Source organism: Rissa tridactyla, chromosome 16 (assembly GCF_028500815.1).
Source record: "Rissa tridactyla isolate bRisTri1 chromosome 16, bRisTri1.patW.cur.20221130, whole genome shotgun sequence".
Taxonomy (NCBI): Eukaryota; Metazoa; Chordata; class Aves; order Charadriiformes; family Laridae; genus Rissa; species Rissa tridactyla.
This window is the reverse complement of record NC_071481.1, coordinates 2,553,615-2,572,797: the sequence shown is the minus strand read 5'-3', so window position 1 is coordinate 2,572,797 and position 19,183 is coordinate 2,553,615. Positions and strand designations below refer to the sequence as shown.

At 39.5% G+C, this 19,183-nt stretch overlaps 1 protein-coding gene across 8 annotated transcripts in view; it reads right to left on the bottom strand.

Annotated features, from left to right (window-relative positions):
* Positions 1–10,733: 10,733 nt before the first annotated feature.
* GNB1 (G protein subunit beta 1) overlaps positions 10,734–19,183 on the bottom strand; it is a 44,406-nt gene continuing 35,956 nt past the window's right edge. For 7 of the 8 annotated variants that reach the window (XM_054222583.1, XM_054222585.1, XM_054222582.1 and 4 more), the window contains 5 exons: positions 18,126–18,192; positions 16,297–16,498; positions 15,701–15,917; positions 12,844–12,955; positions 10,734–12,444 (listed from right to left, as the gene is read on the bottom strand). In XM_054222583.1, the coding sequence (XP_054078558.1) occupies positions 12,849–12,955; positions 15,701–15,917; positions 16,297–16,498; positions 18,126–18,192 (593 nt within the window). In that variant the 3' untranslated portion in view covers positions 10,734–12,444; positions 12,844–12,848. The remainder of the gene's footprint in view (positions 12,445–12,843; positions 12,956–15,700; positions 15,918–16,296; positions 16,499–18,125; positions 18,193–19,183) is intronic. The other variant, XM_054222588.1, reaches the window with a different exon arrangement.

Genomic DNA, 19,183 nt, shown 5'->3' with positions numbered 1-19,183 from the left:
GGGAAAACTTAAATATAATTCTGAAAACAGGAACAGATAAAAACAGTTGATGTGATCAGTACAACACAAATGCAGAGGAAACCAGTCTGGAATCCAAAAGCTTCAATGTAAGATAGGATTAATTCTGAATATAAGCCTTACATCACACCCTTCTAACTGTCAAAAACAGAAGTGAAAAGAGAGGAGTCTCTGCCAACTACTGGTTCATTTGCATTAGAATTCTCTATGCCCCAGCATTATTAACATTCTTCCTTTTATGTATTCAACTCCCTTGTATTTTGCAGATGCTCAGATCACAGATGCATTTGAAAACCTTCCCATTCAAAACCTTTGTTCTAGTTCTCAGAAAGCCACGGAAAGGTGATGAAGATCTCCTTTTCCTTTGCACAAAAGGAAATATACCTACCAAATACCCCACATTAAAAGAACAGCCTGCTCTATAGTTAAATGATCCTTTTCTTCATAGAAAAGAGCAAGCTAATTTTTCAGATGAAAGAATGACACTGCTCAAGAGATCTGCACCTGCATTTACAATAGCTTGGGTACAATTACTGGTCCTACCACCTCAGACAGAAGGTTTTGGACCCCAGTGAAACCTGTCCTTTCCCGAAGACATTTGCACTAGGAAAAGTACCAGAAAGGAGCACTGGTCTGTTCTTGTAGGACTAACTCATTCTCGTGATTACTAACCAGCTACGCTTAGGCACCAGTTTACCTTCCATCTTCATTCACAGATGATTTCCCTAATTCAGTGGTCAGGCAGCTACTTAAAAAAATCATAATAATCAAAGTATCATCCAAAATAACATCCATGCGTTTTGCCATCTCCCACCAGACGCGTGTCTCCGCCTCATTCCCCCAGGTAACTTCCTCTTCCTTGAAGACTTCATTTCTTTTTAAACCTAACGGACCCATTTTAGTTTCCTGTCTTTGCTGATTTCTTTCTCTACTGCTGGAGAACAAACTTCCCAGCATTTCCAGTTCTGGCACTGTTCCCCACTAACCTTCAAAGATTCCCAGTAAGCGCAGCTGGTTCTGAATCACGCTTTCTCTTCCTGTTTTGTCTCTAAATATTCACCTGTTGTGAGACAGCGGGTTAGTTATTCAGAAAGCATTTCGGTAACCAGGTCAGCAATGTAATGTTTATAAGTCTGTCAGCGAACAACTCCCAGTCACAGGAAAATAGGACTTGGTGATACATCAAGAGGTCATTCCTCTGCCCAAGGCAGGACCAATTTTAGCCACGTCACGTCTAGCAGACATCTACCAAAACTGCTCTTAAAGTTCGCTAATGGTAGAAACACCACGACCACCTAAGGCTATACAATGTAATAGTTACAAAGTAACACTGAAATAATAAGCCTTTTCTAGCACAAAACTTCCTTGATACATCCTGAACTCCCATTACTTTTTACTCTATTCACCAGGGACATGGAAAAAAAAAATATTATATTCTGCTAATTCCAGCAGCCTTTTACACAGAAACTTACGTTTCTTCTCAGTTGTCTTCTCTTTAGATTGAAATACCTCCATTGTTTAAACAGTCCTTACATAGCACGATATCTACATCTCTGGTATTTTCATTCCTGTCTTCTGCGTATTTTCCAATTTAATCATGTTTTCTTGTAGAACAGCACCTGAAATTTGCAACCATTACACTGTCTGAGGAACCACCACTGCATCAGGAAAGTTACTTTGCAAGGCTTGCAGGAATAATTCCATTTGTACCACCCAGTATGATGTTAGCCTTTATTGCAGTGGCACAACATCGTTGACTCATATATTACCTGGGGACCTGTTTTAATTCTGTGATCCTTGTCTGAAGCACCTCTGCTTATCTTTGTCATCTGTTTGTATTTTTGCATTTTATTATTTCTCCTAAGTGAGGCAGTAGTTTTTCCTGCCAATTGCCATCTATTTTTTTTTCCTGGACTATTTCTCTGATTGTCCTGATCATTACTGTAAGAAAGGCAGGTATTGCTTTTGCAGAGGAGAAAAACTGTTTCCATCAGAGGTGACACGATAAGGGAATGACTAAGATAAAGAGGCTGCAGCAAAGGCTTGTAGAACATCTCTTATCACACAGACAAAAGCACAAACTGATTCCTACTGGATTAGTGTCTAGAAGGGGAGTCAAACATTTAACCAGGGCTAATGACATCGAGCAATTTTTTTACCAAAAGGAAAGAAATAAACTAGTCAGATAATCCCTTTAGGTGTAGCATAAAGAGAAGCAAACAGAGGCAGGACATCCGGGAAGGATTTTAGGCGCCTCTGACAGACTGTGAACTGTGGAGTTCCCAACCAACGGGAAACAGGGGAGGGAAAAATTCGGCCCGGATTAGGGAATAAAAAAGTGTGTTTCAAGAACTGAAAGTGTGCCTACTTGCTAGGTCACCCGCTCTTGCAAGAACGTGAATAAAAATGTGCTTCACAGAGGATCCTGCCTGAGCCTATTTCATTCGGACCAGGATTTATTTCTCACATTACAGATTTCAGTGTCCTCCAACATATTTATAGTCCCATTCAATCTCACATTACCTGCTCAAAGCAGAGTAAAAGATAAAGGTTTTTCTCACATCTTTTGCAAGTTTAGTTTTAAGGCAACACTTTTTACCTTCCCTTTACCCTGAGCTCATGCGTGTGACAATGCAGAACGCTATAATCACATACATAACCCTGCACACGTTTGCTTGGTACCAGATCTCATTCTTTACTTGTTCTGGAGTTTCCCTGTGGCTTCTGGTGTTGGAATTCCAACAGCCTGCGATCCCATCTTGGGGCTCGTCAGCTATTTCACAAGCTCAGCCACAGCATACGCTGTTCTTTCCCATGCGGGACCGTCCCTTCAGGACAGAAGCACGGTGTCTGTCTGTCCCCAGGGCAGGGGTCCCCAAACAAGTCCGTGTCACAGGCAGTGGCAGAAGTGGCACCCCACTCCAAAGCCTGCACAGAGGCAGGCAGGGAGCACTAAAATCCTAGAAACCGGAAAATTAACTGCTGTAAAGATTGCAGCATTGCCCTCTAGCGTTTACGAGGTGGTGCAAAGTTCTTAATTGCACTTTTTAATTACACTCAAAAGGTTCCCAGGTTCAAGCACAAAAGGTGAACTTTTTAACTAATCTCAGTATCGCCACTTACACAACCTCTGGGGCAGCAGATGGCCATGGCACACCTTGACATTGAGAAAGACCCTTAACCCTTGGAAAGCATCAGGGATCACGCTGGGACGAGTTCCCAGGCTGAACTGGGCATCAACACGAGGTGGCAGTAGAAGCTGCTGCCTGGTACTTTCAGGCCAGCAGACACATTAGATTTAATGCAAAGTCACATTTCGTTCCATTGTACAGCACCCCAGACACCGCCCACTTAAGTGTGGGTTTCATGCTCGCCATGGGACGGTATCTCGCAAAAGATCATATGGAGGCAAACACATCAGTTATATTAATTTGCAAGAACATGCCCTGCTTTATCCTGTGTGCGTAGAAGTGTGCCAGTACATGGGTGTCCATAGGAAGGGGGTGTCCATAGCAATACCTTACCTCACCGAGCGACTTGAGGCTCTCGATTCTGCATGTTAATCATATCCAAAATGCTGTTTTCTCCACATTTTAAACAGATTCTCCTAACGTGGTAAATTACATAATATTAAATCACAAGAGCATAATCTTTTTTATAGGTAAGAGTTTAAGTTCTAGCTCTATTTTAATACATGTCCATAAAATTAAGAAATACCATCCGCTAACCTCCATCTATGGCAAAACAGCATGTATAAATACTCCCTACTTCGGCAATTACACCAGCAGCGTGAAGCTGCAGGGGGAATCAAGATTTAATTGTGCTGGGTTCTGTCTATAAAGTAATAGGAATTGAAATTCACACCTAAAAAGCTTCTGACGAACTTTAGGGTCTTGTTCTCTTACAACTCTTAGATTCGTTTCCTTTTATAAAATACATCATCAAATTCTTGCACATTCTGTCAAACATCACACTGAACCCCAAATTTCAACATAAGTGACAAGAAATCAAACTACTTAGATATAATTAACATGATAGTTAATTATGCAAGTATGACTACAAGGTCAGAAGTCAGATCCCAAGTGTCACACAAGCCATGGAAAAGCGGTATTTGACATTCCCATTTGGCAAAATCTTTAATTCCCAGCAGCTGAAGAGTCTGTACCTGACCACTCATGCAAGCAAAGCTCCTAAATAATGCATGGCACTACTAGGAATACGCTTTCCATCAGGGTCACAAGTCTTTTGATTTCAGTCAGCAGTAGTGCAGGTAGCCGTTCTGAAAAGGGGAGGATAGACGTTAGAATCGCTCGCAGACCGTTTCACCAACGGATCCTAAATAGCACTGGCCTAATAACGAAAGTTGCTGACATGGAAAAGGGGAGGAGGAGGAAAGATCCCAGTCACTTTCAGATGTGATGCAGATGCCCAGTTATGCAACTTTTCAAAGAGCCCAGACAATTATTTTATGGTCTGGTTTTCCTCCACAGAGCCGAATTTCCATACTGCAAAGCATTAAAGCCTCTTAAACAACACCAAGAAAAACAGAACTATCGTCTGAGTAGGAGGAATAGGGTCATAAATCCCCTTGATATAACTGCAGAGGATGTCCTGTGAAGAACTCAGCCAAACACAACTCACAAGATTATCTATCTCTACTAGAGTAAACTGTAAAATTAAGAATATTTGTGCTTTATCTGGCTTACACCCAAATGTATTACAGTTGACGTTTCTTCCAACAGTAATCCCACCCCGATCCTGTCGCCCTCATCTTTTGCTGCTCACTAGAGTGATTCTGCCTGGTGGAAAATGATGGCAACTGCCCAGCTCCGTCAGCCCGAGCAAGCGGATGGCAGGCAGGATGAGCGAACGCGAAAGTGAAGGAGACTCCTTCCTCACAGGAGCGTGATGAAATCCGCCAGGAGGTTTTTGCCTTTTTTAGCTGGCGACACACATGCAGGCATCGCATTCCCAAGTTGACAAAGCAGTTCAAAAGGGCACAGGCAGGAGGTTTGGCAAGGGATTTCTTACCTGATTTCTTAAAAAAAAAAAAAAAAAAAAAAAAAAAAAAAAAAAAAAAAAAAAAAGTAATGGCTCAGATAAAGAGGCTTCTTTGCAAACATCATACTAGTGCAATATAGCTGCCAAAGAAAGCTATACTGCTACTGCCAGCACTGCTGCTTGCCATTCCAAATGTAAACAAATCAGCAGAGCACTAGAAATAGTCTATTAATAAGTTAAACTATTCAGACCCAGCATGAGGACAGAAAGGTTTTGACATCCTTAGCAGTGGCACTGCTAACCTTAACTCCACATTTCCCGTCCAGTGCGCACCACAGATTTTAACTGATGATGCTGGTTGAAGTGCAAAGCACCGACAGAATAATTTGGAATCTAAGGGTGAGGAGGATACAGCTGCCACACCACAAAACGTGTCCAAGAGTTTTAGTTTATGTTTTCAGCAGAGAATAAGAAGCTAGCCCTGTTAATTTAAGCTCCACAACTTGGTGAGGAATTTTCACTTTTAGCAGGATGAGAGCTGAGGTCAGGAGACTGCCTGGCTCCCAGCTGGTATTTCTGGTTAAGTTACTCTTTGCGTGTAGGACTGTGACAAGCTTCAAAGAACAAGAATGAGCCTTTTGCTTATGAAAGTTTAACCTTCAATTCTGATAAGCTGTTCCTTGAAGTCTATCTGTAATTGCTCCATTTCCTGTCACCATGTCTGATGCTATCACTCGATTGAAAGAAGCCATGGGAGGAGGAAGATAGAACTGCTCAACAGAACCATTTTTTAATTCCAACGTCGCTTTTTGGAGCTGCCACTGACACCAGCCTGGCCAGTCCCCTGCACGCTGAATGTTCTCAGCTCTTTGGCCTTCCCCTATAATCCAGTAATACCTCATACCCTGGGCAATTCTTTCTCGTTACTTGACAGCATGAACTTGGGACAAGATTTGACAAGCTTTTCAGATGGCGGTGGGTTAAAGACACATCTGATACAAGCAGCGGATGAAATATAGAATTGTTCGACTAAGTGGTGCAGTCATCCTTGGAAAAGCTCCCAGATCTCTCATTAGTGCAAAGTGGCGTCCATCACTCCCGGAGCTGTCACTCCTCCAATACTTAGTGTTCATTCAAGAGCTCGGATCCCCGCTAGGCAGAGAACAGCAGCCGTTTAACAGTTACATGTATACACGTCCCCATCCACTATTTTCTAAGAGTTGGATTGACGGTTGTCTAAGAGGCACTGCTCCAGTTAACCCTGGCTGATTTTAACCTCTCCACCTCTGCCATCTGAAGATTTTACTTTAAAAAAAAAAAATAGAAAAGAAAGTCCCTATAAAAGTAAACATTAGGAAAAGCTTGTTTTATTTGTAAGTCTTTATGGAGTAGTCAGAACACCTTCAATGGACTCTGAAGAGATAGGAAGGAGGGGTTATGTGTACCAGGAACACATATTGCAGCCAGATTCAACACGGGCTTCTTTGTCATACGCGCTTTTTCTACGCTGACCACCCATCTTCACTATGTTTTACACCACCAGATGGAGCCACACCGCTGGTACTTCTAGATACAGTTTTCATGAGACCTCAGGAATACCATCTTGAATAGTTCATCCTTTTTAACAGGCTTTTTCCTCTCTTATCTGTTCTGCCAGTTAAAAATCTGTTACATCAAATAAACTTTTCATTTTCCCCTTCCAGCTCAACAGATGATTACCTCTCAGGGTCAATCACATCTCACTGCACTCATCTAGAGCAAATGGCTTACGAATGATTAAAGAAGGAAGATGATTCTCTTTGTTCTGTTTTATGACAAAACTGACTTGGTTTAAGTCTGGAATTACTTGAATGAGTATTTTGCAGAGCCTGTGTTTCTAAGGGGTGAGTTTTCAGCAGCCAGGTCTGAGCAATGAGAAGCTCCCCCAGGTTTTATCCACATTTATCACTTCTGTTTTCCCCATGTCAGTGACATACTGGGTAATTTTATGAATATCGTCTGTGTTACCATCCCATACACGCTTACAAAATACTCCTTGGAGACTTTATTATTGACATTTCAAGAAAAAGCCAAGTAGACAGTTTTAGAATGAGTCAACTTCGCCTTCCTGCAATGACCACACTTTGAATGGGCCCAAATTATCCGAGGGGAAAGGCTCTGGAACACCAGCTCTTGGTCCGGGACCCCACGATTTGTCAATACTTGACAAGAGTTTAGGAATCGCCATGGGAACTGTGAGCTCAAGCTTTCCTGCTTCCACTGAATTGATTTAACCCATAGAGTGAGTGCTACATGAGGAATCTTCTCCCTGGCCTGCATCTCACCACTCAAATATACACGGTTACGGGCTAGCCGGCAGCAAAGCACAGATCCAGACATGAGGCCCCATGGCCAGAAAGCCAGGAATCTGCCGAGTCGTGTACCGTCTCCTGTCAGGAAACAGGAACTGCGGATCATCCCAACAGCATTTCCTGGAGAGATGGTTCAACGCAGGCAGTAACGGCTGGAACGACACCCAGCCATGTCAGAATCACTGCCTTCGTTTTCTCACTCCAAGTGACTGATAGAGCAGGGCCTGTGGATTTTGATTTACCGGTGGATCAGGTTTCACAAGAACAGGAAGAAAGGAGACAGAGCAGGAATTTTTTAACTCATCGGGTACACTGGACCAAAGTAGTAATATTTAGATCAGCAAATAACACCGCCAGACAAAAAGCACCCCTCACAGGCCGCAAGCAGCTGCCTTTCAGGATACATGATGTATTCCCTGAGCATCCCGGGAATTTTCATGTGACGGGGCCATTCAGAGCAGGGAGTGACAGGGAAACAGGCAAAGCCTCCCTGTTCTACAACAGTGGAACTGAAATCTGTCATTTATTCTTTCCAAACTTTCTCCAGCTCTTCTTCTGACCTTTCTCATACAACCCTAAAACACAAAAAACCTCTGCTTTTCACATACTTCAGGAGAATCATCATACGTTGGAATGTAACATAGATAGAAAGCGACCAATTCAACTCAGATCCGTTGAGTAGCCTGATGTTTAAAGCAGAAGTAGACTTTCTAAAGATTAAATGAAGAGAAGAAAAACAGAGCATCACTATGCAAAAATAACCATCTGCTCTTAGAACTTGTTCTTTACTTGGTTCTTCTATTCTTTCCCCTCAAATCTGAATTCATGGTTACACCTACACTAGAAAGAGCGTTAATCGTAATACCCCCCAGGATCCTGATTTGTTTCAGGCCGAGTAACACAGAACTCAGCAAGGGTGACAAGTTTTATTATTCTTTATTTACTCTGCCACTTCCCAGAAACCAGATCATTCTATTTTTAGCTCTTAGAGGCCATGATTCCATCAGTAATTTTAAGTATGTTTCACAGCTGATTTAAAACGTACACTCCAGGGCACTTAATGGTCAAAAGTCAGAATGCCCAACTCAGATCTTTTTCTTCTACTAGCAGTAGAACTTCAGATCTTTTAAAATACATTTAATTCACTAAGAAATTAAAGGCCATGAAGGGCACAGAAAACATTATAATTAAAAGTCTTACCTCTAGGTACAGAGATTGAGAAATCTGTTTTCTCTTTCTTCACTTGACTCCTTCCCCCCAGCTCCATGAGGATTCCAATCCCATGGAAGTCCGTTCTATTACCATGACACACTTTCTAAGCCAGGACCAGACAACTGTAACTCCTTTTCCCACCTCCACCCCCACTCATTGTCTAAATACCTCAGATCCATCGGTCTGGTCCACCTTCATCATCTAACATGCTTCATAACCACGTAAAGTTTTACTCCATCCTCCTTTGCAGGGACACCTCCTCTTTACTGCACGAGTGAGAAACTGCCAGCGCTGCCACCAAGACCAAGCAGAGACAAACCGTTCTCACATATCGGTGTTCTCAGTTTACGTAATTTGCCAGCAGCTAGGTGAAGCTGCTCTTTTGCAACCGCATCCCAGAATTATCTTTAAGTCAGTACTTTTGCAAAGCCTACAGGAGGATCTATTACATTACTGTGACTGCTATAAGTAAGATTACTTAAGCCATTTTGATTTGGGTACTGATCCAAGCCCACCCTAAAATTAAAAGCATTCAAAACTCAAAGGCTTGGCCCAAAGTCAAAGGCGCAAGAGTTCAGCGCTTCTCACTTTGCGTAGCCATTTTTCTTCAGTTACAGCTCTCTGAATAACTAAGCATACAAAGACAGACGGATATTTAACTAATATAGTTTAAAGCTTCATATTTAACAGAAGCACTGTCTGTAATAAGAGGCATCTGCAACTGTTTGCATTTCAAATAAATCACACTACACATTGGCCTCTTGGCACAAGAAGTTACTCTCTTGGCAGGTCTTTTATTGCCAGCAAAGGCATTCTCAGCAGGAGTGGGAAGCAGTAATTTAACATATGGATAGAGATGAAGGAAGGTAAGACAGATCATGTCTGCATTGATTTTACCATAGACTAGACAAAGTCACATATGAAACATCCGTTGGAATAAAAATATACCATGTGAGTGGAAAAAACAGCTATACCATTTAGAATTGAAAAAGACTAAATTTGAATTCCCAAATTTAAGCATTTCCAGCCATGAGCTACTTACCAGTATTCCGCGGTCCAAAAACCCAAAGCTCAGTTAACGGCTGCAAGTTAAGTAATGTCACCATCATATTTTCCATACTTACAACTTTTAAAAAAATTCTCCATTGAGGCTGAAAATTTCCATGTTTGGTATGAAACCAAGCCATGGCACTGGAATTTCTCTTGGTTGATGTGAAATGAGGGAAAATCCACTTTTGTTCAGGTCAAAACAAGAGAAGAGACTTTACCCATTAAAAATACAAAACAAAACCCTCGAGTGGACCAACACCAAGTTGTTAAACCAATTGCCTTTCAACACCTCTTGTTTCAGGAATTTGCTTCCGTGCGTATGAAACCCATTTATTTTTTATCTAGATATAATTCTGCCTTGGGGAGACTTTGTTCTCACTGAGCATTAAACTGACAACTACTTACCCTTCTCAATACCTACAGTAAGGACAGCGAACAATGACAACTGATCCTCAAATGGCAATAACACAAGATGTTCCACTGAATTCTTTTCCTATTAAAGGACACAAAAGTTTTAAAAGAAGTTACTAAACATTTTGCTCTGATTTCCCACTTCGGGTGTTACACTCTCATATTCCACACATTGTTTTTGTGATGTATACCACGTGAGTCATACTAGCTACTTCTATTTGGAGTTTGAGCTGAGAGCTGACAGCAGCTTTTCATTAAGCTCTTGAGTAGCTCTAGCAATTAAACCAAGAAAAGTCCATCTTAAAGAGCTGAGAATGGAGGAAGCAAAATGCCACTAAGCTCCACATACTTGCCATTCAGCGTTAGCACATATTGCACATTTACACATACATTTTCAGATACCGCTGGCGACACTCCCCAATAACAAAAATCGTGAGGGTTTCAGTTAACCGTGCAACTCTGTTTTTAGCTTTAGAACAAAACCCACATCCCTTCAATGAACACACACGTTCTAACACACCGAATACTCTGCCCAATTAACCACTAAAAACCCAAGCCATTTTAAAATACCGTACAATTTGTTTGGGTGCATCACACACTTCTCTCGTATGTTTATTTCATAACTCAAATCCTGCCACAGAAGCCGTTTTGTGGGTTGAACAACAAGCTGCAAAACAGATCAGTCAAAACTCATGTCAAACTGCTTTATTACATCTTAAATAACATTACATTTTAATATAGTATCTATCTTGCATCCAGCTTTCTTGAAGTACACTGACTTTAAAATTAAATACAAAAGGTGAAGAGGGATACAGGGCGTGGAGAAAGCTCTACAGAGTAGTTTCATGAGAGAGAGTAAGAGGGAATTCATCTTTTATGCCAAATCCAGGCCTAACGCACAATTACAGCACATTTTTGTACAGAATGTTGCAGAAAAAACAAAATGGAGAAAAGCTACTACTGCTGCTAGGAAGGAGCATTTCTGGATACAGTGAGAAGATAGGAAAGTTTAACAGAACAATCTGCTGTCCAAACACTGCTGCTTTTAACATTTTATTTGAAAAGAAAGCCAGGAAAACCTGCTCATTACAAAAATGACTCTGATCAGATGCAAAGGACTCATCCTACAAGAGGAACTGGCTGTGAGGAACTGATTTATAAAGAAGATGGTCTAGGTTCCCTCCTCCCACACCCCAGAATCTTTGACAGCGATTGTTTGAACAGGCTGTTTCTTTAAAAAAAAAAAAGTGACTTATCACGCTACTCCAAAACGTGCATAGCTTTGTACTTGAGTTCTTCATAGATTTATGCACAGAGTAGCAACAATAAATGAATACAGCGACAATGGTTACAGTTTTTAAACAGGTTATTTCTTCAAAGAAAAAACATCTAAGGACTTAGTCCAATATGCACTTTTTAGCATTTCTACAGCATGCGATTCTAAGAGTAAACCCACCCAATATGGCAAACAATCAAAAAAGGTTTTTTTTTTGTTTAACTTAGAAAGTTCAAGATCATTATTTTCAAAACATTGATTTGTACATCATTTCATACACAAAGAATTGACTCAATACCCAAGTGTAGGATAGGTCTCTTTCGAAAACAGAGATTCCTGGTTGTTGAGACTTATAGGATAGTGTTAGGATATATAAACTGCCCTTTCAAGTGGACAAAACCAAAACAGATTAAAAAAATCAGTGTGGTGAAAAAGGGGGGGCAGGAGGGACCAAGGATTGCATTTGTTATCCATAAAAGGTGAAAGGATTCTTTAAACAAGCATTCATTACCTTTTACAGCATGTGCTTGGTTACCTTACTGCTTAACATTATCCTATATATGCCAAGTTTTGTGCAACAATTATCTGTGATACTAGAAAATAAAATAAAAAAAATTAGGGACTAAATTTACAGCGTTAACAACCCCCAGATGCTCTGGGCTAGGACTCCCTTGTTTTGCTCAATTAAATACATAAAGAAATGTATTTAAAAAGGAAACTTGAAAAAAATCCTGCTACAAACATGACTTTAAAATTTGCAAGTGTGTGAGATAAAGTCCTTAACTTCAACTTGGAAACTACAGTGAAAGCTAACTGTTTCACAATTATGCTCAAGTTTATTTTCTGGTCATGCTTTTATGATAGTGTTTCATTTTTAAATTCTCAAGACAAAAAAAAAAAAAATGGTCCCAAAAGGAATGCACAATTTCATTTTGCTTACAACACAGAAATTCTTCTTGGAAAGGTAATTGTGCTCTTCATTTCAGCAACAGGAGACGGAAAAGATCTTGCCCTTTGAAGTTGGGGAGGATGGGGGTCCAAGTTAGTATGGTTGGATTGGATATGCTATCATTTTTAATTTTCAACCGTTGGAAACTTCTTCCAGTCATGGAGTCCGCCGCTCTTCTGACACACAGAAAGATTTATTAAGAGGTGCACTTTGACAAACTGTAATCAAGTTTCAAGCTTTGCTCTCGCTACCCACTGAACGCAGTCAGCCGTTATCTCGCCATTTTCAAAAACACCAGTTATTTACCAACCCAGATTCAAAAGACCACACAGTCACCCCTACGAGGAAAATAAAACATGCCCAAAATAGTTCATCACAAAAAAGTCATTGCATACATTAAACAAATAGCTTTCTAAAAAAAAAACAAACAAAAAAACAAACAAACTGATTTTCCCCCTCTGACTTTCCTAATGTGAACTATAAGCTTGCAGCATCAATAAAACAGCACTGCTTGGACCTGGAGAAAAGCACTCTGAATACCAAGCAATGACAGCCTTAATTAATTGGGTACCTACCTACTTCAGTTCCAGATCTTGAGGAAGCTGTCCCATGATCCTGTTGCCACTGCCATACCATCATCAGTCACACCTAAGCAACTGACACGGTTATCGTGACCGGCAAGGACACCTACAAATAAGAACATGTAACAAACGTGTGACGTTATTTTGATTACTTTATATTTCAGTTCAAGTAACACTAAGGCACACGTATTTGGATTAGTCAACCCCTACTTTCAAAAATCCTGAACAAACATGGTTACAATTTTTAAATGCTTTTGGTTTTCTGAGCACAAGCTTAGATATAACTGGTGGGTTCACAAGGGGGTAATTCAGTGAATGCATTACTCCAAAGTTTTCCTTGTATATTCCCCACATCATTGACCTTTACTGGTTTCTTATGAGTTGTGAAATCACAGCCCTGAAAATTATGCTGCCAATATCATAGCAGTAAATATAGTATAACCATACATTGCATAGCTCTTAGTAGTTCCTCTCGGTAGAGATGAAAAATCAGATTTTACAGAAATTTTAATGGATAAAAATCAGAAGTTAAGCTGACTTATGTTATGAACACTAAAGCATTTTTCATCTAATTTTATCTTACTATGTTTACAAGCACTTACAAGACTTAAACTCCTACATACAATCTATTTGTCAATATGGAGATCTGCTACAATTCAATTATAGTACCATTAAAAAAAGAATTGAGACACTAAACAGAAAAATTAAGGGAGCCAACATTTTCCTCTACCCCCTTTAATTTAACAGTTTCAAGGAGGTAAAAAGAAAACCTAATTATGTTCAAGCTCTTTCCAGTCCACAGCACTGAGCTAAGATATTCTTGATAGACACAAAATTAATCTTTTTATATCAATTACACTGCTCATAGGACTCTCCTCATTCATCTTTTGGGCTTTTCCCTTCCATTTACTATTCTCCAATACAGAACATGAATTAAGACGGTTTTAGTTCTTACACAAACTAGTATGTTTTTAAAATAATATTTTTGACTCTTAATTCAGTGTAAAAATGAATATTTCATACACAAGGATTCTTGATGTTTGAAGAAGTAACATTTCTGACATACTTTATAAAAGCAATAACACTGTATGCATAATACCGTTAATCTCCAGATCCTATTAAACCTATACAAGCGTCTAAGTCTCAGCACGGAATCGTGCACTTCTGCAGGAGACGCCAAATCCTAAGCATTGAAGTGGACAATACAATCTTTAGAAACTCCGTGTACTACAGAAACCAGGTGCCAGAGCTAACAGAGGTACCTAGGAGTTACCTAGAATTTCCTGTGGAAATAGCATTAATATCTCAGAAGTCAGCCTACCGTCCCCATCAGTAGGTGCTCAATCTGGTAAAACAGAGCGCCAACACGTCTCATACAGTTTGAAGTGAACACGTAACCACAGAGGGGGTTAGTATAGAATCAGGCATGACAGACATGTCAAGTCTGCTCAGCAATCTTAAGCCTCAGGACATTTTAATAAGCAGAATACTTGACAAAGTAGTTGTTTAAATCGCTTCTAAAACTTGGCGATAAAGAATCACACTTCATGAGTACATGGCCTGTAAACCCAGATCAGTATAAAGAATCCTTTCTCATTTCTACAGGTAAGCAAGATCACCGCCTCTTTCTGTTCTTAATGAAGGTCTTAGAAAAAAATACAGGGAAAACCACATTAATTGTTTTAACAGTACTTACACACAGCCAATTGCAAACTAACCTAGATATTAATAAAGAGAAATTCCTCCGTTCCTCACCGTACGGGATTATGGGCACATTTATGGTCTCAATAATCAAAGTACAAGAATCCTGAGTTGCAAATATCAACATTCAGACAAGGCTGAGTCATAAAATGCATTTCAGTACTGAAATAATTGTATTTGGCACCATTAACTTGCAAATAGAACCAAATGCTATTTTACAACATATGAACCGAGTGCCCACAGTTTCAACTCCTCAGCACTGATAAAAACTATTGTGAATTTTGGAAGAAACAAAGAATAAAATCCGAGTGGTAAAACAGAGATGCTAGAGACAGAAATTGACAACCAAATAGAAATTATTTTGGTATAGTCCAGGATTATATGTTTGTTCATATTTTTTTCTACCTGCAGCATATCTTCCCCTCAAAGAATGAGTCAATTTGCACCAAATAATGTACTTCAACTAATCCTTTAAATTGCACCTGGAAGCATATTCTGCTTGGCTGGTGGTTTTTGTTTGCTTTTAAAACCCACCTAGGATCATTTTAAAAGCCTATACCACTTCATTTGGCAACAGAGTAGGTCCTTGTTCTCATCCCCAGCTCTGATGAGAATAACCAGACATTTGTGGTCTCATTTATACCTCTTCTCCCTTTTTTCTCATGAAGGTTTACATTTTAAAGAACTGAGGTTAAATTATCTTAATCTTTGGACCATAAATTTCATATTCATTTCCTCAAAAGATAATCTCCACAGCGTGTGTTGTTTCGCTGGTTGTCTCTACTTCTATAAGTATCAGAAAGAAATTGTTTAATATAAATAGCAACATTAATGTTGCTTTGCTTTGAGCGGTTCATACATACACAATGCCATAAAGTCTTACAAAAAAAAAAAAATAGCCCTCCACCCCCAAGACCTTGTTTTGAATGGCAGTCTTCCTGTTCTCAAGCATCCGTTGTTCCCTTCAATCCTTTAGAAGTTTTCCAATTTATTTGTTAACATAATTAAGCTACTTTAATCAGTCATCCTAAAACAGGTTATCACAGTTCTAAAGTGGAGACAGGGAATGTTAACGGGTCTGTGCGTATGACAACTCACATATTCCGTATGTCACACTATGTTTATAATATTTAAAATCCAAAACTTTTACCTGCTCTATCAGCTTTCAGCGTGTCCCAGACGTTGCAGTTGAAGTCATCATAACCAGCTAGGAGGAGACGTCCGCTCTTGGAAAATGCTACAGAGGTGATGCCACAGATGATGTTATCGTGTGAATAAACCATAAGTTCCTGATCGGCCCGAAGATCAAAAAGCCTGCACGTAGCATCATCCGAGCCTGTGGCAAATGCATTGCCATTTGGGAAGAACTTCAGGTGGGAAGGAAAAAAGACACATTATTTTAGACTTGATTCCTTTGAATCATTGAACATACCATTTTGTATAGACTAAGTGGGAAAAGGGAGTAGCAAAGAAGAGCGTTCATCTCTCCACCACTGGGATATGGCAAAAACAGTGAAATAATTAAGAATATGTGAAGAAATACTGTTTCAACAGCCACTGTTTCCATTTACCACAATGGATCTGAAGTCGTGTAAATTTCAGGTACTTTCACCAGCTACAAAAACTATTAATTAAAGTAAATAAGCCATAATACTACATCACACAGTACATGCTTAAAAGCTGAGACCAGAGAAATAGAAAAATACAAATTTAAATCCCGTGTCTCCTGTTGAAGTTGATACATACACAGATGGCATTGATGTCCGACTCGTGGCCAGTGAAGGTTTGCCGACACATTCCTTCTCTAACATCCCACAGTTTGGCAGAGGCATCACAGGCACCAGAAACAAAACACCGGGCATCAGGAGCAAGAGACAAACTCATGACATCTCCAGTGTGCCCAGTAAATGTAGTTGTCTGCTGACCGGTTTCTATGTCCCAGAGAGCGCTTGAAAGAATAATTAAAAAGGCAAAAATCAACACATTTGTGCTCCATTGGAAGGTCCAGGCAGCAATTCTTGTCTAAACCTGTTCACTTATATCACTGCTAAAAAATAAAACTCCATAAAGTATTAACAAAAAATATGATGAGTGTAGAAAAAACAAACATTCTTTGTTGAACTCTTTGGCTATGCTACAGGATAATTGTGCAGAGAAGATTTTAAAAGCCAGTTTCAATTTTAAAATACTGGGGGGTTTAAATTGAAAAACAGTGCAAAAAACCTATTGACTAACACTCACGGCTGTTTATACATAAAGGCCTTGTGACGTGCCAGTTGTCCAGTACTACTACAAGGTTGATTTAAAGCAGGTAAGCCTATAGCAAAAGCTGAGTCAGCATTTCTCATTTTTAAAAACTCACTGAGGATGTGTAACTTTGTGAATTGTCTCTCATCTTAAAGCTGCACCACTTTCCCAAAGTGCAAAATCACTACTACAGTGATGATCAAAGAGTATAAAAGCATGAAAGAACACTAGCACCTCCCTAACAAGAGGTTTAAACATTTAAGAAAGATTAAAGATTTTTAATTTCTGTAATTTCTCAGTAAACCATATCCATCAGTGGCAGATTTGCACTAAGCAAATAAGACACGACTGTACTTTGATACTGTACTTGGACGCTTGACTGGACTGAAGGGATGTCAAGGACAAACTGTTGTCCATCCAGACAACTATAGAGTTACTACAATAACTCCCAAAGCAGCTATATTCTCTTATGAAGAGCATAATTTTAACAAATCCTGTTTGTCTTTTCTAAAAAAAAAAAAAAAAAACCCAAAAAACCCCCAAAAAATCCCAAACAACCAACAAATACATATTTAGAAACATTTTTGTATAAAAAAATATGTATATATTCAATAGCTACGCCGATTCAGTGGACCAATAGAGGGGCATTCAAAGAGACTGACGCTGAGTAGGAAGGGTATTTGTTAGCCAGCCTTTGCTATCAGAACTGCTGCTTGGGAGAGCTGTAATGCTTTTTGAGAATTAGAAAAAGAAAGTCTAGTTAGAAAAATTTATGAAATTTTTCATTAGGAAAATCTAATGAATTTTTCATTAGAAAAATCTGTGAAAAAAGATTGAGGTCTTTTTTTGTTCAGAAGCTAGTATTTATTAAGACACACACCTACATTCTCCTCAAAAAACCCCATCTGCTGTCACTGTAGAATTTTTTTTAGGAGCTCTTCTGAATAGGAACATAAACTAAATCCTGCATTACAAAAATCCAAACATGACTAAGTAATAAATACTGCATACCAAAAAACTTCGAGAAAAGTCATTAGTTTAATACATTTATTTCTGAAAGCCAAATAGTTATAGTAAAAGAATTTCCCATATCATCTTAACACAGAATTAGGTCAGGCTCTTCAGAGCACGGGCATAACTAAACAGCCAAAGCTAACAAACTTGAGACACAAAGTTTTCCATTACTAGTAAAAACATGACATATGAACAATAATTAATCACATTTAGTCTTCTGGATAACTATTAGTTTTATGAAGAATAAAGTTTCCTTCAAAAATATAGCTGTGAAAAGTCATTACTAACAACCATGTCAAAATTTTACTGCTTACCAAGTGGTGTCGCCAGAGCTGGTAACGATTTGATTATCATCCAAGAAACGACAGCATGACAAGTATCCTGAAAACAAAATAAAAAGCTGATGAATAAGACCAGAGATTACTCTGCACATCACATATTGGCTTGCTTACATGTTGCTTCTTCCTCTCCGAATATGAAGCAAGAACTACTATAGAAGCCTAAAATACAACTCAGACAATTTTTATATAGGAACCTCCAGCGTTTTGGAGAAAAATGTATTTTGGCTCCTTACAGACCATGCCCAATCCAACCACTACACTAGCACAGTGATAGACTGGTATTGCGGCTTACCCAAACAGGGCAGACACCGTTGTGGGAACACCTTACCAATATTGCTTTTGGTAGGGAGTGAGGAGAGGATGAGGAAAAGAAAGAGGGAGCAGAGAGTCAAAAGCCTGGAATCCACCGGCCAAGCTGGAGAGAAGTAAAGGAAACCTTGCACTCTGCACACTAACCTTTCTTAGAAAGTGGATCTGTATGTCACTGCATCCAGGAGCAACAAATGCTTATGACCTCAACTGTATCATACAACTACTGAGAAAAAATAAACTACATTCTTGGTCAGTACAAAGAACAGAGCATATACATTGGATGTTTCACAACAGCGGCGTCAAAGAAGTTCATCTGAATGCTCTGAAGCGTCTTTGTACTGAAGTACCACATGCCAAACTATCAATGTAACAGCACTGATTACAAAATTAGTCTGTCCTGCCAGCCACCTCGATTTCACAAACATCTTCTGAAAATCCAAACCACAGCAAAACTTGAAAACCTGTAAACAACAGCTTCCAGCTATGGGCTATGTTCAATTCCGCAATGTGAACAGTTTCACTGAGCGGCTTTTCTTTGAGAAGATTCCACACAAACCGCTCAGGTCTCAGATGTGCTCCTCTGATGTCCCTTGCATCACAGCAAAATTCTGCGTCTCGTGTTATGTAAACATCCATGGTTCCCCAGCTACGTGGTTTATAACCATAAAGACCATTAAGCAGCTAGACTATCACAGAAGTAATGCTCTTTTTATTGCTAA